This window comes from Lemur catta, chromosome 1 (assembly GCF_020740605.2).
Source record: "Lemur catta isolate mLemCat1 chromosome 1, mLemCat1.pri, whole genome shotgun sequence".
Classification (NCBI taxonomy): domain Eukaryota; kingdom Metazoa; phylum Chordata; class Mammalia; order Primates; family Lemuridae; genus Lemur; species Lemur catta.
In genome coordinates, this window is record NC_059128.1 from 64,891,027 (window position 1) to 64,911,530 (window position 20,504).

Here is a 20,504-nt window from a genome sequence, read left to right on the forward strand (position 1 = left end):
GCTCTGGCCTGACCCAGCAGAGAACTAGATGGCTTCAGTACAACTCAGGCATGATGAACCACCAGAGGGAGCACACTTAGGCCATCATCTAATGGCTTCCTGGTGTATTTCACAATAATAGCTATTGGCAACAAGTACGCAGCCCTGGCACATGGGTACATGCCAACCTGCAAGCACACAGTAGTCAGTTAACATGGACCATCACCGCCCTCATAATCCCTCAGCTTGGAGGAACCTGGCCTGCCCAGGTGTATAACAACCCTACCCAGCCAGACCCAAACTGTAGTCAGAGAAGGGTCCCCCAGTGCTCAGGGGTAATGGAAAGGCATAGGGAGGCACAGGCCTGGTTGTAGGGTTTAGTGTCGAGGGTCCCATTCCTGACTGTCCCTCTCCATCCCTCCGCCGGGGTCCCCATTTCCCCTGCCCAGGCCCACCACTTTTAGCTGGGGTGTAGTGCGGAGTTCCATGGTCCCCTCCCTAGAACGGCCACCCCCTCGGGCCTCCCCAGAGCCCTCGAAGAGCCGTGTGAGGAAACGGGGACCTGCTCGGGGCAGCAGATCCCCGGCGGTGAAGACGTAGAGCACCGGGTTGACGCTGGAGCTAAAGAAGGCCAAGGCCGTGGTTCCCGCCCGCGCTGCCTGGCCCGCCCCGCCAAGCCTCGCCAAGGCCCCTTCTGGCGGAGCAAGCGCGGCTGCCGCCTGCAGAAGGTTGACCGCGTGGTAGGGGGCCCAAAGCAAGCCGAAGGCGAGCACGATGGCGCTCACCAGCCGGCCCACCCGCGTCCCTTGCCGCCCGGAGCCCCAGCGGGCGCCCCGCAGCCGCGCCAGCGTCACGCTGTAGCAGCCGAGCATCAGCCCAAAAGGAAGCACGAAGGCGGTCAGAGTCTCCAGGCTCAGGTGGGCGGCGGCGTGGGCCGGCGACGGGTGGCACAGCTGGCACACGCGATCCCTCCACAGGTGGCGGTAGACGGCGGCCGGGACGGCGAGCAACAGGGCGGCCAGCCAGACGGCGAGCAGCAGGCGGCGGGCCAGGGCCGGGCTGCGCAGCCGGGGCGCCAGGAAGGGGCGGGTGACGGCGAGGCAGCGCTGCAGGCTGAGCAGGCCGGTGAGCAGCACGCTGGCGTACATGCTGAGCGCGCACACGTAGTACACCGCCTTGCAGCCCGCCTGGCCCAGCGGCCAGGCCCGCCCCGTCAGGAAGGCCACGAAGACCGGCGTGAGCAGCAGCACCGCGCCGTCGGCCAGCGCCAAGTGCAACACGAGCGTGGCAGCCAGCGGCCGCCCCCGTGCAGGCCGCCAGCCCGCCAAGCTCCACACTACGAAGCCGTTGCCAGGGAGCCCCAGCAGCGCCGCCAGCAGCAGGAAGGCCGTGCCTGTGGCCCGCGAGGCCTTCCAGCTCAGCAGCGTCTCGTTCCCTGGGGGACTGTAGCAGACCGACATCCTTCTTGGCCTACAGTGGGGTGGAGGGGCCACAGAAGGCATTCAGGGCTGGGCAGAAGCCCATGTTGCCTCTGATGCCTGGTATGAAGGGACCGTGCCTCCCCCTTACACCCTTCCTGCAGCCTGCCTCCATTCTGTCTGGACCCTTGACTTCCTAAACTCAAACAATACTCCTTCTTGGAACTCAGATCCCCTGCTCCCAGTCAGCTGACCTCCCCCACTCCAGGCTCCTTCCCAGAGCCACAGGTCCACACTCCAGGCTGTCACTATCTCCACCTCCACCCTTCTAGCCCGGCCCCTCCTCCTTTGCCTGGCCCCATTCCTTATACCTCAGGGTAAAAGTGGGTGGTGGGGAGTAAAGTGGCATGAGCAGATCTACTTACACAGCTGGGAGCACGCTGGGTTAGGGTCCTCCAAGGGGCCTAGGGAAGCTGAAAGGTGAAGAAGCAGTGTCTACTGTCTACTCCTGTCCTGTGCCTGTCACATTTACAGAAGGTGAGGCGTGAATGGGGAGGGACAAGATGGGCTCATCCTGGGCCTTCTTGGGGCCCCTCCCTCACCCTACTCCTTCCCATCACTAACACGTCCAGGCGTGCGAGAACCTGCCTCCCCAGGAAACAGGAGGGGAGTAGGAGCACTCTGCTGAATTCTGACCCTGGTCCTGCTTCTGTTCTCATCCCTCCCCTAGCTCTGGCCCCAATCCTCCCCGCCCACCTTGTGCAGCACTTATGCAGCAGAGGAGGTGACCCGAACTCATTCCCCCAGCTGCTCTATCTTTGCCTGTTTCCAGCCTCCTTGTCCTGCTGAGCCACCCTTCTTCCTCAGCTCCTGGCCTGCCTCCTCCCATCTCTTGCTTTGGGCCCTGTCCCAGTCACTCCACCCCCAGGACTCTCACTAGGCTTTCAAATGTCAGCTTTTCCATGTGAGGCATGGTGCTAAGGTTCAGGGGGTGGGGAGGTGGGGGATGCACAGATGCATAAGGGGCTTATAACCTGGTTGGGGAGTTGTAACACACAACCTTGAAGAGACCACACTACCAGGCTGCACTAAGATATAAGAAAGGGTACAAAGGTAAAGACATACTGAGAAGCAGCCCTGTCTTCTTAGAGAGGTCAGGCAAAACTTGGAAATGAAGAGATTTGAGGGGGGCCAGGAAATTGAGAGTTGGAGAAGGGAAAAGAAAGACCTCTCTGCCCAGTTAATAGCCGGAACCGGGGTTCCTTGAGAACCAGGACACCAGGAGTATTATCTTAGTTTGTGTTCCTCCACAGCAGAGCCTGAGCTAAGGGCATGGGCACAGGTTATGCTGTATTTGGAAGGTCAGCTCAGGAAGCCAGAGTGAGGGAGCAGTGTAAGATAGGGAACAGGAAAGCCAACAAGAGCATGTTATTAAGTCCCTTCAGCAGACATTGGGAACCTCTGCCCAAGACAGAAGACTAGGGCTTGCCCCATTATTTGAGGATTATCCTGGGGCATTAATGATTAATGCCCCTAAACTTGCAGCCTGTACTTGTCAGGGGGTTGAGTGAGCTGCCATGCTTGTTCTGTCCCAGCTGGAGTTGCCCCAAAAGTGGTGGCAGGGGAATTCCCACAAAGGAGTGTCCCAAACTGTCCAGGGATGGGGCCAGTTGGAATTCCAAATAAAGAAGCTCACATACAGTGTGATCAGTCCAAAGCAATTATTAGGGGAACTTACAGAGTGGGCTGCAGCAAATCCTCACGACAGTGAGAGATGTTCTACCTGTCCACAAAAAGGGAGTCAAGGTAAGGAGGGTTTAAGGAATTTAGCTTAGAGTCAGGGCCAGTTTCTTTCTGTGTTTTGGGCAACAACCTGAACCCTGAACACCTTTATCAGTGCCTGGGAATGGTTAAGGCCTTGGCTTGAGCTCAAGCCTGCAGGAGAAATGCAGCTGGCTGGGTCACAGGGCAATCAAGGCACTCTGTTTCTCAGTCAGGACATAGAGAGAAAGTGAGGAAACTGGGGGACCCTGCAAGGCTCCTGGGCAGGAAAGCAGAAATTGTGCTCATTTGAGGGGTTCAATGTCAGCGAGAGTCTCAGCTTCCATGCAACTGTCCACCACAGCTGCAACTGAAATCAGAGGTGGGACACAGGGTACCAGAAGCTAAAGTCCTGATGCTACCAAAGGACATCTCCTGCCCCACTCACATCTTCTTCATGCCCATTAATTGAAGGAAAAAGGTGAGAGAGGTCACTACTTCAGTGTAGCTGAAGCAGACAGTTCCGGAGAAGGAAGCCAGAGCAATGTTGCGCCAGCCCCTCCCCTCAACCAAGGAGGCAGGATCAGGTAAGCAGGAAGGCCAGGGTCCCAGACAGAACCCTGGTGACCCTAGATCAGGATGCACTCTCTCCTCACACCCCTCCCGGACACACTGACTTACCTCTCATTTTCCCCAAGCCCCGCCCATGCTCCCATCCATTTCCCCAACCTCAGCCCCACCTCCCTTTCCCTAAAGCTGCAGCTTATGGCTTTTCCAGTAGGTGGCAGCACATACAGTGCAGCGCACATAAAATGCCCCTTCTCAGAGGCTGGGAGCCAGAAACTGTCCCTAGAAATTCCCTCCACAGAAATAAAAACACCAGACATCACATTCCATCCTTTTACATAGTTCTCATTTACCCTCACAACACACGCCCTCACCAGAGACACGCACAAGCTCCTGTAGCATTTGCTGGGCAGTTCTTCCTCCGCGATCCCGTCGAACCCCTCCGCCTTCCCTCCCCTTGGACTTTGCCTTCTTACTAGCCAGGCAGGGGGGCCAGAGTCCGTGCTTGACTCATTCCCTACCTCATCCAGGGCTGAGATCCCAGCTTTGTAACAGAAAACACCACTTCAGCCCCAGGACAGCAGAGAACCACCCAGCCCAGAAGCCACAGGAGAGGCAACTCTTCACCATGGACTACCTCTCAGCCCTCAACCCTGGCGACCTGCTCAGGTGACTTCTAACCCTCCTCTCTGCCCTCCAACTCTAGGGATATGGGCAGGGCAGCAAAACTCCATTCAGCCCTAGGGGACTCACTCGCTTGTACCCCATCCTGTCCTGCCGCCACTCCACAGTGGGTTGGTCCAGCTCCTGAAGTCCACCCCCACTCCATGGTCTCTCCCTCTCTCCCTCCTCTAATCTGCTACCCTGACCTGCAAACTAGATCCCTCCCTCCCTAGCCCTCCAGCCACCCCACCCCCATCATCCCCTCTGCCCCCCTTTTTGATCTTTCTTCCCAACTACCAGGTCCGTGTCTAATATAAGCTCCAAGTTTGGACGTAGGGTCTGGACCTCAGCTCCACCACCCCAGCGACCTTTCCGTGTCTGTGATCACAAGAGGACTATCCGGAAAGGTCTGACAGCTGCCACCCGCCAGGAGCTGCTAGACAAGGTGAGCCAAATGCCTGGGTTCCTACAGCAGGAGTAGCCAAGGCGCTGAGAATACTGACAGCTTGGGACGATGGAGCAGAAAGGTCTGACGCCACACAGTTGCCCCTGCCCCAGAGGGGTAAAAGCAGGGAGGGTAAGCCCAATGACCTCTGCTGCATTTGGGTCAATGGTTTATTTTCCACATAGTGAGTGTTTCTTTGGGAGAAGGGGAAGCAGTAGGTGGTAGGGAGGGTTGGAGGGACAGAATTCAGAAGTCAGTATGAAGGGCGATTTGTATGACAAATCAAGTTCAAATCCTGTTTCTGCCACTTCCCAGCTGTCACACCTTGGGAAGTTATTCAACCTATCAAAACTTCAGTTTCTTCATCTACAAAAAAATAATAATAATACATCACCTCCTAGGGTTGTTGAAAGGAGTAAAAGGGGATAATGTATGTAAAGTGTTCATGCATATAACGGCTCAAAGAGGTTAAACACTACTACTCCAAACAGTTCTGAAGAACTCTGAGGATGGGGAAAGAGTGAGGTGAGATGTTGTAAATAAGATAGAAGGATGGACTTGAAGAGAACCTTGCTAGCTTTTCGATTCCAAACCAGTAGGAGTGGCTTGGAGGAGAGCAGGGGGAGATGACAATGACATGGTAGGAGCAATGAGGAAAAAAAGTCAGTCCCTAGTGAGGGTCCCCCAACAACTAAAGAACACTGAGAGCTGCAGCCTTTAAAAGGGATGGCAAAATGCCAGGAAGTAGACTAGGGGTGTCAACCAGTGTCTAGGGCCAACCAATGGATGCTGCGCAGCTGAACAGGAGAAGGGCATGGGATAAGATCTGCCCCTTCCTCCCTGCTTCTGGCCACTGTGCAGGCACTGGAAACCCTGCTGCTGAGTGGAGTGCTAACCCTGGTGCTAGAGGAGGATGGGACTGCAGTGGAGAGTGAGGACTTCTTCCAGCTGTTGGAGGATGACACATGCCTGATGGTGCTGGAGTGCGGGCAGAGCTGGAGCCCCCCCAGGGTGAGGCCCAGGCTAGGGCTGCTTAGACCACCAATTCTTTATGGCTCTCCCAAGCTTCTTCTCTAACCTAACCCTGATCTTGCGGGCCAGAGGTGCTGGGAGAGCTGTAGAGTTGTCAAGGACATCACATAGTGCACAGACAGTCCAGGGAAGGGTGGGTGTGATCCAGTGCTGATGGGGATTAGTGGTGGGCGGCAGGGCGTGAGGGTTCATTGCACTGATGGGGGTGCCCGACAGAGTCGAATGCTGTCCTATGGCCTGGGCCGGGAGAAGCCCAAGCACAGCAAGGACATCGCCCGCATCACCTTTGATGTGTACAAGCAAAACCCTCGAGACCTCTTTGGCAGCCTGAACGTCAAAGCCACATTCTACGGGCTATACTCCATGAGTTGTGATTTTCAAGGACTCGGCCCAAAGAAAATACTCAGGTCAGAAATCAGAATGTCATACTTCCCCATCCCCAACAGTTGGACAGTTCCCATAATTCCTGCTCTGATACCCACCTACCCCCAGTTAGCTCTTGCTTGTGGAAAACCTTCAGCCCCCAGCTCGATGGCCTCCTCCTGGGTTTCCCTAATCATCTGATTTCCTCTTGTCTCTGCCTTTCAGGGAGCTCCTTCGGTGGATTTCCATGCTGCTACAAGGCATGGGCCATATGCTGCTGGGAGTTTCCTCCACCCTTCGCCATGTAGTGGAGGGAGCTGAGCAGTGGCACCAGCAGGGTCGCCTCCGTTCCTACTGATAAAGGGCTCTGAGCTTCTACCCCAGACTCGTTCCAAGAGACACACTGAGGACTGTGACAGCATCAGGTTTCAGGACCTGCAGACAGTGCAGGCCCCACCGTGACAGAACTCATCACCATAATGCCTTATACCCCAAACCTACACCCTTACTTGAAGAATGCTCTCCATTCCTACCCACATTTCCAGCCTCCCACTTAGCCTGAAAGGCCACAAGCCTATCTCCAGGCATTTTAATCCCAACTTGACTGCTGCTACATCTAGATCCCTTACCAACTCCTCCTGTCCCTAAGCCCTCAGCACACTGAACAGATCCTCTCTAATCTTACTGTGAGATCTCTGTCTCCATACACTTCCCCACCAAAATAAAAACATTTCAATAAAAATATAAAAATGTTTACCAATAAGACTTTTGAATCCCATTTAAACCAGGAAAGAAATGGGATGATACTCCTTTCACCCTCTCCCACCAACAACCAGTTCCAGATCCAAAGGCCTCAGCCTTCAAGTATGGAGTTCAATGCCCGCTTCCGCTTAGCTACGGCACCCTGCTGCTGTTCCCAAGCCTCTCGTCGCTTCAGGAAGGTAGTCAGTGCCACATTTCGAGCCACATGGTGGCCAAAAGGGTCTCTTATCAGCTCCTGGTTCTGCTCCCCTGCAAAGGAAACCACTCATGTTTAGTACCACCCGTGCTCGAAGACAGACTCTACTTGGAGTGAAGGTCCCTCCATTTTCCTCAGACCCTGGACCTGCCATTGAGATAGACTGAACACTCCCCAAAGAACAGAAGCCAGGAGGAGGGGTGGAAGCAGAGTACTACACGATCAGTCAGCAGAGGGGAAGGGGAAAGCAGACTGCTAAGAACCCACAAGCAAGATTACTTTTTGGAACTGAAGTCTCTGCTAAATTTAAGTCCACTCCCCAGCCACTCAGCTATCTGGAGTAAGAAGAAGGAAATTCTGGAAACATCAAAGAGAGGTGCTGGTACTCACCCAGCTCAGTAGCAATTTCCTTCCGGGCCCCCAAGGCTGCTCCATTCCAGATGGCATCTAGCACTCGGCTTCCATGGCGACTACAGGCCAGAGCCACATACCGTCCCTGCATTGAAACAAGCAAGGTAGGTCCCTCTAGGGAAGACCATAAAAGTATGTTGGGGGGGAGGGAGCAAAGGGGAGTGTTTCTGAAGAGTTTAGAGGCTAAGTCAAAATAGTCTAGGAACTACATATCTTCTCTTTGAAGGTATAGGCCTGGGGGAAGCTCATATTCTCTAAATGCATGATGGAGGGAAATCAAGGCAGAAGCCACAAGTCTAACCTTTAGGGTCTGCAGCACACGGCGGCGCTGTTTCCGTGTCACAGAGGGGCTGGTCAAGATAGCATCCAGAACATGGGAGCCAGCAGGGCTTTGGGCCAGTGCCAGAAGTTGTGGTCCCGTCAAGACACCCAGACTTCGAAGTACAAGACCAGGAGTGGAAAAGTGCAGCAGATGCTGAAGCAGTAGAGACCCCAGGACTGTCACTTCCTCCAGGGCCCTGGCTGCAGCCATTTCCACCTAGAAGCACAGAGATAGGAAATTAGGAGGCAGCCACCATGCCAGGTGGATGAGCCCATCCCCAGGATAAAGCCACTTCCATCTAGATGAAGTCAGAAATCTCACCACCCTCACCTCAGGAGAGGCTTCCTAAGCCCTACAAAGCTTGGCCCCCAGTTAGTCACTGGCTTAGCCTCTCCCCTACCTCACCTGGTGCTCCGCAGGTACCGCCCCCTCCTCCTCCATCAGTCCATAGTACACCTCATAAGCCATCAAAGTGGCAAAGAGAGGTACACAGGCCACTTGCCGAGATGAGGGCTCTGCACAGTGGAATGCCTAGAGTGGAAGACAAAACATGATGATCCTGAGAACTTCCCTATCCCTAACCTCACCTTTCTAGACAGTGAAAACATTTGGAAAAGGTGGGAAGGCCTAACTCCACAGGAATGTAAGCTCTATGAGGGCAGGATCTCATCTACCTTACTGTATCCCTAGCCTCTATACACATAACGGGTTGAATAAACATATACCCCTTAAACAAACTTCTCTTTTAGTTCTGGGAGATAATTTTCATTCCGGGGCTGTGAAATGGCTTTGGCCTCATTTTTCCCTGTATCTGTGAACTCCCTAAACATTAGACCTCTTGGGTCCAGAGGTACAATGACTTAAGATTAGATAAGTCCTAACAGGTAGAATTTGGACTGACAACATAAACGGATCACAGGTAACATCCACTCACCTCCAACAACAGCTGCAGGACCTGGGCTTGGTGGGCCCCAACTCTGCGGCAGGCCCCCACCAGGGCAACAACTACCCCTGTGTGGCCCTGGGCCAAGACAGCTTCCAAGGCGGGGCTCAACTCTTCAAACACAGGGGACAGCTGAGGGGAAACATGGGATAAAGAATCTTTGGCATTCTGGTACTGGTGAGCTAAGTTATTCAGAGAAATCTTCCCACTGAAAACAACTAAAAATGCTAAATAAAACATAAAAAGTGTGGTGACTCACACCTGTATTTCTAGCACTCTGGGAGGCAGAGGTGGGAGGATCACTTGAGGTCAGGAGTTTGAGACCACCCTCAGCAAAAGTGAGACCCCATCTCTACTAAAAATAGAAAAACTTAGCCAGGCGTGGTAGTAAGTGCCTGTAGTCCCAACTACTCAGGAGGCTGAGGCAGGATCACTTGAGCCCAGGAATTAGAGGTTGCTGTGAGCTTGGCTGACACCACGGCACTCTAGCCCAGGCAACAGAACAGGACTCTGTCTCAAAAAAAAAAATTTTTTTAATTAAAAAAAAAAATCATAAAAAGCATTGTCAATATCAGGACTTTTGTTTGGCTGGACAAAGCCCAGGATGACGGGGCAGTCCCAGAGGTGCCACCTCACAGAGGAATAGGGACCTTAAATGGCCCCTCTCTATGTGTAAGGGAGAGCTAGAGGGTAAGGGAAGACTAGAATTAAACCTGCTCTTCCACTCTAACTCACAACCCATGAGACCACAGGGAAGCCTGCCTTGGTGCTAAACAGTAAAAGAAAAGAGTAGCTACGGCAACAGCCCCACCAATCATGTGGACTTGTAGCCAAGTACCCAGAGTCTGAGTGGGCCATGGAACCTCAAGCTGCAAACTTGAATTAAGCCAGTCTCCTACTTTGTACTCATACCTGAGAGAAGCCAAAACAAATCCTCTCTGAGAGAGGGCAACCACATCCTAAGCTCTGTAAAACCTCGAGGAATAACTTTTCAAGGGCGATGGCCAGCACGTTGTCAAAGATATATAGAGACACGTACACAATGAAATAAAGCCCAATGATTAAGAATTAACAGAAAGACACCCAGCCCAGGTTTCCAACTCACCAGCTCAGGGGTAGTGATTGCATCTAGTAAGCGCTGCAAAGGGAAGTTGGCAATGGGATGTGCAGCCAGGGTCTGCAGCTGCCCCTGGAAGTGATCCTCAAAGAGGCTCTGGAGCCTTGGGGGCTCCAACACCAGCAGCACCTGCTCTAGGAGTCTGGAGCTCGTCTGATCCCGCAGAAATAGCAGTAGGGGACTGGAGACAAGAAGGGGATCAGGCAGTCTTAATGTCACTTCATCCAAAATACAGTTGCACCACATCACCTCATTCATTTCACACAACCCCACCAACCTGGTCAATCCTGAGGCCCTGACCATACCTGCCATCTGCTGAGGAATTACGAGTACTCAGGTAGTCAATCACAGCATTGCAGAGATGGGCACAAAACTGGGGCCATCTGCGGTGTAAAATCTGTAAGGCCACTTGAAGGCAGAAGCTGGAGATCTTGTCAGTGATAAACACTGTGGGGAAAGAGCCAAAATAAAGCAGCTTTCCCCAAATTCAGACAAACTGCACAAACTTAAACCTGAAGCAACAAAATATAGGAGATCATGGACACAAAGGTTCTATACATAATGCTTTGCAATATCAAACCAAACAAGTTTGAAAAGAACAAGAATAACCTGACCTAAGGGCCTTGCTTGGTGGTAATCACCACCAGAAAAATAGACTCTAGACCCTCCTCCTACTTCCCTCCTTACCAGCAATGTCCTTCAGAAAGCAGGAGCTCAGGTCCTGAAGGCAATTCAAGAAGGTTTCAGGGACCTCAAAATCAGTTGGCTTACATTCCAGAGCTGGGACCCTTTGTGCTTCTGAAGAAAGATCAAGAACATGTGCAGTGGTGAGATCACAAACTGCCTTCCAGGAGGAAAAAGAATTCCTCAGATGAACAAGGATTCAGCTTGGAGATGCAGAACAAATGTGACACAACTGAATGTCTCTTCTGGATGATTGAACTCGGACTATATTTCTGTTGTAATTTCTCTAAGAAACTTCAACCAGCTTCCCCATGGCCCATAGGAGATAGCTCAAACTCCTCAGCCAGGTATTCAAGGCATTCCAAAATCAGGCCTCATTTAAATTCTCTAAACTTATTTCCCCGAGTTTTTCAAAATGTAGATCACAGCCTATGACTGTATCATGAAATCACATTAGTGGACTCAACCAGCATTTTTAACAAATGAAACAGAGCAGAATAAAGGAAAAGAGGAAAAAAAAAAAAAAAAGAGTGGCTTGTGTGTAGTAAAGATATTGTTTCCCAAACTTTTGTTTGAGTCCAGTAGGTGTATTTACACATATGTATAGGTTGAGTCATGTTTAAAAAAAAACTTCTTACCATGGGTTTTGGTAAAAAAAAAAAAAAAGGCAGCTTAAAATCCGTTGTGCTTTATGACTCACCTCCTCTTCCTGCCCCTATCCTAACAGCTGTCTCCTCAACTGTACATCCTTACCTCTGGGCCTCTGCACACACTAATCTTTGGCCTGCTAAGCTCTGTCCTAATTTTTCTGTTAATTCTTCAAGGTCAAGCTCCCCCATGAGCTTATGTCTCCTTCTAAACTTCCTAAACTCTCCTTCACGCTAGGTCTACTTCCCTCTCTCACAATACTTACCAGACGATTGGGAGCCACGGGGCCTGGCTCTCTGAGACTCCAGGATAGTCCCTCCTAACACCTGCAGCAGAGTTCTGACCACGAAGCTGCCATGTGTGTCTCCACAGTAGAAAAGAAAATCATCACACACCTCAGCTGCTAGTCCCAGGACAAGCTCCTCCACGGTCTCCATGGGACCATCCTTCCCATCCTCCACTTCCTCCTCTTCTGCAGAACTCCCCAGCAATCGAGGCAGCTGCAGCAAAGCACTTTGCAATACATGGACCCCACACTGGTGACAGGCCAAAAAGCGCAAGTTGGAGCGCAAAGCAGCCCATACTCGACAGAACGGTTTCAAAGGACTGAACTCCAACAGTTCCTGCACCATCCTACTGGCGGTTCTGTTCGTGGACAAGGCTAAGGCCTGAGCCTCCACTTCCTTCAAAATATTGCGCACCATCAGTTCTGGAAAGGTGAGGAGAGAAATATTTTAAAGAGACTGAGAAGAGAATATGGTTATATTTCATCACTTAACTAAGGAGCGGGGGCCGAGGAAGAGGACCCAGGAAATAAACTAAGTCCCCACGCCCGGGCGACCCCCGAAAGTTTCCTTGCCTGTCCTGGATTTTATGCTCTTGGTCTAAACCCCGAAGTTCCTCCCTACCTCGTTCTTCCCCAGTCGCGGGAGACTCTTTCAGCGCGGACAGCGCCCGGCGGAAATACCCCAGAGCTTCAGAACTCAGGTGAGGGTGCGAATCTAAAGCCGGCTCCGAGCGCCCATCCGGAGGTTGCCGCTCGCGGCCTGGTGAGGGGCGCCCCGACCCCTTGGCCCCGCGCCCCCGTTTGCCACCAGCGGGGAACCGGCGCCGCACCTTGTGGGGAGAGCGCAGGCCCAGCCCCATGGGTGCTTCGGAACCTTTCCGGCTGCAAAACCTTCCTCAGCCAAAGACCAACTCGCAACGCCGTGAGGCGTGAGCCTAGTCCCGACCAAGTTTAGAAACCCTGGCGCTCTCCTGGCGCAGCCTACTACGTCACGGTTCCGCGACGGCCCTTACTCGGCCGGCGTGGGTGTGTCCCCATAGCGCCCCTCCCCCGTTTGCGGCCCTAAGCCCGGCCCAGGACTCCCGCCCCTCCGCCCCAGATGATAATCGACCCAGGTGCTATGATGCGATCCTTGAGCTTTGTTTCCACAGCATCAGCTCAATGCGCGCCAGAAGCCGGACTTCCACCCCAGCCGAAATCACCTCGTCCCGCCCCTGCGTCCGGAATTAAAGTTCTCGAACTACAGGTATGGCGAGCTAGATAGCGCGAGAACCCCAGAGGCAGCACAGGTGGCAGGTAAGGGGGCGAGCTCCTCCCACTTAGGTCTCAGGGTCTCCGGGCTTCCAGCTCGTGCGGGAGCCGGAAGCCGCGCCCCTGGCTCGGCCGGACTAGGCCAGGCCAGGGCCAGAGCTCTAGGTAACTCAGGACTTTGTGTGGACGCGCCATGAGGCTGCAGCGGCAGATTCCCGCCCCCCACCCCCGGCCCCACTCTGAGGGTCGCAGTAGGTTCCAGCACTGGACAGCCCCACCCGGCCCCTTTTACATTCCCTGGGCCTTGCAAAAGGGACAGTTAGCTTGCCCTGGGGTTCGCACTCAGTTGTCCTCCCCTGAAACTTCTTCTCTCCCCGCAAAGGATATCGACCTGTCTCCCCCTCTTAGCCCTAGTGAGGCCCCGCCTCCACACACAGTCGGCAGGCTTCCCTCAGAGCAAATCTTTGCCTCCACAGACTTTCCGCCTTTGCCTATGAGTCATGGCAGCTCCCATGAAGGGCCAAGTGTGCGTGGTGACTGGTGCCTCCAGGGGTATTGGCCGTGGCATCGCCTTGCAGCTCTGCAAAGCAGGGGCCACAGTTTACATTACCGGCCGCCATCTGGACACCCTTCAGGCCACTGCTCAGGAGGTGAGTGCTTCCACCAGGACCACAACTGTAGACAGCACCTGAGGGAGCCCTTCGGTTTAACCACTGCCTCTCCTAATCCCTTACCTGAAACCTTAACATACTCAACAAGGCATGAATATTTACTCAAAGTGGAATAAATAAACCCCATAAATAATTAACTTCAGCGAAGGTCGAATTTTGCCACCAAGTGGAAACACTTTGTGTTTGAGAGCTTCAGGGATTTTGAAATTACAACTGAAGAGTTGTAGACCTGTTCTTTTCTCTATTTTAAAAAAGGCTTTATTGAACTGTACAGTTGACTTCTCTACTGGATTTCAGTTAAATAATTGCCCGTGGTTTGCTAGGCATTGGGTAGAGCACTGGGGTTACCAAGACTGATAATTTCTGCTCTTAAAAGATAGAGTCTAACAAGAAGTCAGGTGCAGAAACCAATCATTTCATTGTAATGTGAATATGGTAAGTTATAAGGGAGATATGCACAGAATGCTTTAGGGGCATGGAGATGAAATGGGGGAATGCTTTGGGAAAGCATTCTGGAGGAGGTAGTTCTTGAACTGAGTCTGGGAAGGTAAGAGCTAAGTAAAGGAAGTTATTCTCTACTTGCAGAGTACAGTGCCTTCCACATGATAGGCCTCAGTAAATATTTAGATTATTAAACATTTACCATAGTTTTTTGGGGGGGTTTGTTTTGTTTTGGTTTGGTTTTTTTGAGACAGTCTTCCTCTGTCACCCGGGCTTGCGTGCCATGGCATCAGCTTAGCTCACAGCAACCTCAAACTCCTGGGCTCAAGCGATCCTCCTGTCTCAGCCTCCAGAGTAGCTGGGACTACATGCGTTTGCCACCACAGCTGGCTAATTTTTCTATTTTTAGTAGAGACGGGGTCTCACTCTTGCTCAGGCTGGTCTCAAACTCCTGACCTCAAGCGATCCTCCCGCCTCAGCCTCCCAGAGTTCTGGGATTACAGGCGTGAGCCACCATGCCTGGCCTACTTCACGTTATTAAACCTGAGATCCCAATCCACCTTGCTCTGTGGCAAGAGGGCCTGTCATTCCTAAAACTCTTCAGACACCAGAGGGCAGTATAGCCTGCCATGTTGCCTGAGTGCTGGCTTTCTGTGAGTGCCTTCTCAGTTCTCAAGTCCACCTTGGTTGGGGGAGTTGTGTTATGTCTCACGATTGTGTGTGACTGTGAGCTCATGTCCTGTCCCTCTCCAGGCGCAATCCCTTGGGGGCTGGTGTGTGCCCGTGGTGTGCGATTCAAGCCAGGAGAGTGAAGTGCAAAGCCTGTTTGAGCAAGTGGATCGGGAACAGCAGGGGCGTCTAGATGTGCTGGTCAACAACGCTTATGCTGGAGTCCAGGTACCCTTTGAACTTTGATCCCAGCTTCACACTCCTGCCCTCCCCCTCTGACCCAAGTCCTTGTCCCCAGTTGTCCCTTCCATCACCCAGCCCTTCACACCTTCCTGCCTTCAAATCACCCAATTGATCACCCTCCCTGTGCTTCCAGACGATCCTAAACACCAGGAATAGGGCATTCTGGGAAACCCCCGCCTCCATGTGGGATGATATCAACAATGTTGGACTCAGGTGAGTGCTCCCCTTGCCCCACTCTCAGGGCCCAGGCTCCCATCACTCACTTAGCCAGCTCAACGGCCAGACCTTTCCCCATGTTCCCTCTCCTTTTCCCTCTGCCACGCACCACCCCCTTCTTTTTCTTCCCCCTTGTGTTCCATTTGTCCCACTTATCTCTGGAGAAGTTCCATCCAGGTGAGTCTCTACCTGGGAATGTCAACTTCTGCCCTGTCTCTCAGTAATTTTCATCTGAACAAGCCCTTGGCCTTTCTCCTGCCTTACTCTCTGCCTATCCAAATGCAAGACCCAGAAGGGAACTTCCTCCTCTCAGGAATACACACAACCTATTGTCTACATTTTCAAAAATGGTTAGAGGGAGAAATTGTTCTGTTTTAGATCAAGATAAGGCTAATAAGAATGAGTGAGCACCAGCCTTCCTTGGGTTCCACATCCTCACTCCAGACCCACAGGCGAGGGCACTGCCGGGTCAGAGTTTGGAGCGGAAGGATGTCTTGGGGTCACACATACATCTGGCACAGGAATGAAATGGAACACAGCACTTAGAATTTGCCCAGCGTAATGTGTACCAGTCATGTCTCTGTTTATTATCGCTGGAATGATGTTATCCTCTCATGTAATTAAACTGCACTTGACGGATATGATCAGTCACCTGTGGGAGCTACCAAGAGAGTATCTGCAAATCTGTGACAAGAGCACGTAAGAACACCCACCACTCTGATTTTGGTACTGTGGGGGCAATCCCAAGGAAGCAGGATTATACTGCAACTCTGATTTCCAAAGCGAAAGAAAGATTGTGAGGACAGAGGGGCGTGGTGAGCCCAAAGGCAAGAAAGGAAAACCCTAAGAGCTGGAAATTGGCCAGTGCCCTCCAGAGGGAATGGAAAAATTGACGTCTAAAACATTATTTCTATGTAAACTAATCCATACATTCAGTCAATTTGAATTATAGCTCAATAAGACTCTTTGGAGGAATTGGCAACCTAAAGCTCAATGAGAAGAATAAACCTGTGAGAACAGCCGGGAAAATTCTGAAAACAGAAGATTCATGTCTTACGGGTGAGGGGAATTTGCTTCCCCAATCTGTGACATTAAATGCCCATATTAAAATGTAAGATGATAAACTACTTAAAAGAATGCAGTACAGGTATAAAGATAGATGATAAGTCAACGAAACAAAATTTACATAGAAATGATATCTTATATGTCAGTTTTTCTTTGAACAATTTTGTCTGTACTTGTTCTTTTATAGTTTTTCCATGTAGACCCTATACATTTCTTAAGTTTTTTCTCCCTGAATTATTTTGTTTGTAATTGCTATCTTCACAGAGCTCTTTTCTTCTGTTATGTCTTCTGAAGGTGACCATTTCTCAGTGTTACTGTGACCCCTTTTTCCTCTCAGCACGTGGCCTCAGGCCCCTGGCTCCCCAGGTCTGCGGTGGCCCCAGGCAGGCTTCCCCCGGCTGACTACAGCCACAGGAGGGCAGAGGGAGCTGCCAGAGGCTGCGACCCCAGGCCAGCGTTAACACAGCTCATTCCTTCTCTGCCCCACCTTCTAGAGGCCACTACTTGTGCTCGGTGTATGGGGCACGGCTGATGGTACCAGCTGGCCGGGGGCTCATTGTGGTCATCTCCTCCCCTGGGGGCCTGCAGTATATGTTCAACGTCCCCTATGGCGTGGGCAAAGCTGCGGTAAGGACCCCGTGACAAAGGAGCTGGGGAGGTATAAGGCAGTGATGGTACCATTCCCTAGCAGTCAGGATGATAAGCCTGGCTGCTCTCACCTCCCCCTCTGCCTCATCAAGGGACAGTTCCTTTGCTTGGGCTCCTCTTGTTCAGTAGAACAGGCATTGCACTGGGGAAGGGGGACAATTGAGACCTCAGGGCTCCCGGGAAGGGTAAGGGGATGGGGTATCCCCAGTGGAAGCAGGAAGGGAAGGTGACAAGGCCACATGCCCTGGCTCTCACCCTACCTTCCATCTCTCCACAGTGTGACAAGCTGGCTGCTGACTGTGCCCATGAGCTGCGGCACCATGGGGTCAGCTACGTGTCTCTGTGGCCAGGGTTGGTCCAGACAGAACTGCTGAAGGAGAATATAGCAAAGGAGGAGGCCTCACAGGACCCGCTGCTTAAGCAGGTTGGCAAGGAGAGGGCGAGGGAACCAGCAAAGCCAGGGGAATCTGCCTCTCCATCCTCAACGACGGCACAATAAGGAGAGTAAATATTCCCACTCACCGGGTGCTCACTGTGGCAGCGCAAGGCTGAGCATGGTACACATATTATTTCCTTTAATCCTGTGAGGGAGGTAATATCTCTATTTTACAGATGGCAAAACTGGAGCCTAGAGAGGTTAAGAAACTTGTTCAAGGTCACATATGTCATAAGTGGAAAGGACATGCACTTCCTCCAGGTCCTACACACTTGACCCCTGCATTGAACTAGCCTAGCAGGTCCAGACTCTAGCTGGCCTGGTACTACCAGATCCTTCCACAGGAAAGGCAGCGGGTCCGGGTGCCAGGGTACAGGGCTTGCCTGCATATGGGGAGGAGCAGCTCTGGTGCCTTCTGAAACAGTGGGTCCTGCAAGCCCTGCACGAGGTCTTTGGCCTCTCTTTCTCCTGGAATGGAAGCTGAAAGGGGGAGAAGGGGTTTGGACCATCCTCTTGGAAATTAACCCTCCACTTCTGTGCCCTGTGTTTCAGTTCAGGTCATATTTCTCATCTGCGGAAACCACAGAAATGAGTGGCAAATGTGTGGTGGCCTTGGCAACAGGTGAAAAGAGAGAGGGCAGCTGGTAACAAGAAAGGGCATAGAGGACCTGCAGGGCAGTGGCCCCCAGGGCCCGGGTCTGATTCGGGAGGTGGTTGAGGAATACACCCTTATTTTCACTGGCTTTCGGGGGCCCAAAGGGTCAGGATTCCCAGTTTGAGGTTTGGGAGCCTTAGGAATCGGCTCCTGGGAGGTGTGGCCAAGAGCCAGAGAGCCAAGAACCTTCCTAGGAACAGAAAGAAACAGTTCTCCAGGGCTCCTGAGTCTGTCTCAGCGGTGCCCTGTCCAGCTGGGCCCAAACTGTGTAACTACACACTCCCATGCCTGCCAGCTCCAGCTCTCTGTGTGCCCACAGACCCCAATATCCTCAGCCTGAGTGGTAAGGTGCTGCCATCCTGTGACCTTGCTCGACGCTACGGCCTTCGGGATGTGGACGGTAATAGTTCTGGCGTTGCAGCCAGCCTTGACTGCTGTTCCTTCTGTTCTCTGTTCACTCCTTCTCCCTCGGTCTCTTAGCCAAGGTTGGGGTGTCTGAGGAGTGGAAAATGAGGATCTAAGCCTCCTCTTCCTGTTGTCCCCAGGCCGCCCTGTCCAAGACTATTTGTCTTTGAGCTCCGTCATCTCGAATGTCTCTGGCCTGGGCTGGCTGTCCTCTTACCTACCCAGCTTCCTCCGCGTGCCCAAGTGGATTATCGCCCTCTACACTAGCAAGTTCTGACCCTCCTGGCGGTGTCACAGTTATGCTTGTCTTCTCATTTGGGCTGTGGTGGTTGGGCCTATCTCAGTGGAATATGGCAGCCTTTCTCGCCTACCCATACCCTTGACATGGAGAGAAGACCTTGCCGTGTGTCCGTGGTGAGTTCTGGGGGCCCTCATAGGTCTTCTTTGTGCCTTGGTTCTCCTCATCCCTACATTTTACTTTTTGTTTCAGTATTGAAAAATGCTTTGGGAGCTAATAAAGGTCTCATTTCTGCTTCAGTGTGTTTTTTTGTGGGTTTGGTTTTGTTTTGTTTCTGAGACAGAGCCTTGCTCTGTCACCCAGGCTAGAGTGCAGTGGCATCATCATAGGTCTCTGGAACCTCAACTCCTGGGCTCAAGCAATCCTCCTGCCTCGGCCTCCCCCAGTAGCTGGGACAACAGGCATGGTCCTCCACGCCTCTCTAATTTTTTTTTGTTTGTTTTTCTGTAGAGATGGGGGTCTCACTCTTGCTCAGGCTTGTCTCGAACTCCTGACTTCAAGTGATCCTCCCACCTTGGCCTCCCAAAGTGTTAGGATTACAGGCATGAGCCACTGTGCTCAGCCCTCAGTATGTTTTTGAGAGCTGATTTTGTGCTTAGCAAAGTGTTAAATACTTGGAGAAAGACGCAAAATATGTACAAAGGTATAGGTTCTCAAGGGGCTTTGCCCTAGGATAAGGCCCCTTTCCTCCAGACCTGTTCCTGCTCTTTCCTGCAAGGCCTGTTTCTCGGGCCACAGCTGGGGAGCAGGGTCCCTCCACCAACAGGAGCAGGCATATCTAGTCTGATGCTGCTTTCCCGCCCCCTCATTCCACTGTCTCTTCAGGGTTGCCTGCGGGCCTGATCTCTGAATGAGGACCAATCCAGCAAGGGCAGATTCCTTGTTTATGATTTTTTAGAATTTGGGGAGAAGCTACTGCCTGAATCCAAGTGAGCAACAGAGGAATAGCTATGGCACCAACACACTGTCATCCTTCCTCTCACGATGGTACCACCTGAATTACTTTCTGCCGAACTCATAGTACAAGCCCTTTAGGGCTGCCTTGCTGTTCAGAAGGAACAGTGTCCTTTACAACACACCACCCTGCTTCCCTCTGACAAGGTCTCAGTAATCTGAGAAACATAAGCAGCAGAACAGACAGCTCCAAGGGAAGGAAACGTGGACACTTTTGATTGAAGATAGAAGAGATTCAGGATCTGAGAATCCTAGTACTAGATTCATAGGACATTTGAGGAATCAATTATTCAAAAAGCATTTTTATTTTACACCCACTGTCTGCCCAGCACCATGCTGGGCACCAAGGAAAACTAGTTAAATTTGGTGAGATGGATGCTATAGGAAAGTTCACCCAGAGTGTCCTGAGAATACAGGAGAAGGGAAGTAGCACCATTGGAGAATTGAAGAAGGGATACTGACCAGAGACTTACAGGCCGGGGAGTCGGGAATCAAGCTGGGGGAAATTTAATTTGGAAAAAGAAAAGAAAAAACAGGTACTAAGACACAAAAGTGGCAGAATAGCTAGAAGTTTGGTGTGACTTAAATGTACATTTGACATGGTATAGGTTTCCAGAGAGGAGTAAAGATTTGTGATTAAGATTGAAATTGTGGGCAATAGGTTTTCCTGAAGGATTTATCTTAGACCCTGAGTGATTTGTTAAGTGCTCCCAGGAGAGACCCTTAAGGGAGGTGGGTGAAGCCAAGCAAGAGCACCCTCTCAGCTGTGGAGTGTGGGGCCGCAGAGCAGTCCCAGCCTGGGGCAAGAGAGCCAGGCTTTCATTGCCACCACCACTACCACCACTGCATGGTGCTCAGTGACCATGGAGCTGTCAGTGCTTACTGCCACCCAGGGCAAAGCAGCTCCAGGAGGCCAAGGGCAGGCCTCCCAAAGGGCTCCAGATGTCAGCCTTGA

General features: G+C 52.1%; 4 protein-coding genes across 8 annotated transcripts; 2 read left to right on the top strand and 2 right to left on the bottom strand.

Moving 5' to 3' along the window:
- Window positions 1-89: 89 nt before the first annotated feature.
- On the bottom strand, window positions 90-7,003 carry LTB4R2 (leukotriene B4 receptor 2). 2 transcript variants are annotated; one of them, XM_045569723.1, is made up of 3 exons: window positions 6,986-7,003; window positions 1,823-1,916; window positions 90-1,449 (listed from the first exon to the last, which is right to left on the bottom strand). In XM_045569723.1, exon 3 carries the CDS (start codon window positions 1,437-1,439, stop codon window positions 357-359), a length of 1,083 nt encoding a protein of 360 aa, XP_045425679.1. In that variant the 5' UTR covers window positions 1,440-1,449; window positions 1,823-1,916; window positions 6,986-7,003; the 3' UTR covers window positions 90-356. The 2 variants fall into 2 exon arrangements, with proteins under 2 accessions (XP_045425679.1, XP_045425687.1); XM_045569731.1 differs by lacking the exon at window positions 6,986-7,003 and adding an exon at window positions 3,136-3,180 and having other exon boundaries at window positions 1,823-1,870.
- Window positions 3,657-6,988, top strand: CIDEB (cell death inducing DFFA like effector b). Of its 3 annotated transcripts, none has more exons than XM_045569790.1 (6): window positions 3,657-3,745; window positions 4,256-4,394; window positions 4,689-4,833; window positions 5,695-5,844; window positions 6,082-6,272; window positions 6,454-6,988. In XM_045569790.1, the coding sequence occupies exons 1-6, from the start codon at window positions 3,703-3,705 to the stop codon at window positions 6,584-6,586; spliced, it is 801 nt and encodes a 266-aa protein (XP_045425746.1). In that variant the 5' UTR covers window positions 3,657-3,702; the 3' UTR covers window positions 6,587-6,988. The 3 variants fall into 3 exon arrangements, with proteins under 3 accessions (XP_045425746.1, XP_045425756.1, XP_045425766.1); XM_045569800.1 differs by having other exon boundaries at window positions 4,725-4,833; XM_045569810.1 differs by lacking the exon at window positions 5,695-5,844.
- On the bottom strand, window positions 6,965-12,565 carry NOP9 (NOP9 nucleolar protein). Its single transcript, XM_045569711.1, has 10 exons — window positions 12,220-12,565; window positions 11,577-12,020; window positions 10,667-10,777; window positions 10,285-10,426; window positions 9,968-10,160; window positions 8,854-8,994; window positions 8,325-8,450; window positions 7,899-8,135; window positions 7,577-7,682; window positions 6,965-7,239 (listed from the first exon to the last, which is right to left on the bottom strand). Exons 1-10 carry the CDS (start codon window positions 12,455-12,457, stop codon window positions 7,082-7,084), a joined length of 1,896 nt encoding a protein of 631 aa, XP_045425667.1. The 5' UTR covers window positions 12,458-12,565; the 3' UTR covers window positions 6,965-7,081.
- An 81-nt stretch (window positions 12,566-12,646) lies between these two features.
- DHRS1 (dehydrogenase/reductase 1) lies at window positions 12,647-18,834 on the top strand. Of its 2 annotated transcripts, none has more exons than XM_045569766.1 (9): window positions 12,647-12,843; window positions 13,325-13,498; window positions 14,714-14,857; window positions 15,006-15,085; window positions 16,648-16,780; window positions 17,079-17,225; window positions 17,790-17,859; window positions 18,212-18,292; window positions 18,438-18,834. In XM_045569766.1, the coding sequence occupies exons 2-9, from the start codon at window positions 13,349-13,351 to the stop codon at window positions 18,572-18,574; spliced, it is 942 nt and encodes a 313-aa protein (XP_045425722.1). In that variant the 5' UTR covers window positions 12,647-12,843; window positions 13,325-13,348; the 3' UTR covers window positions 18,575-18,834. The 2 variants fall into 2 exon arrangements, with proteins under 2 accessions (XP_045425722.1, XP_045425731.1); XM_045569775.1 differs by lacking the exon at window positions 12,647-12,843 and adding an exon at window positions 12,926-13,013.
- Window positions 18,835-20,504: the final 1,670 nt, after the last annotated feature.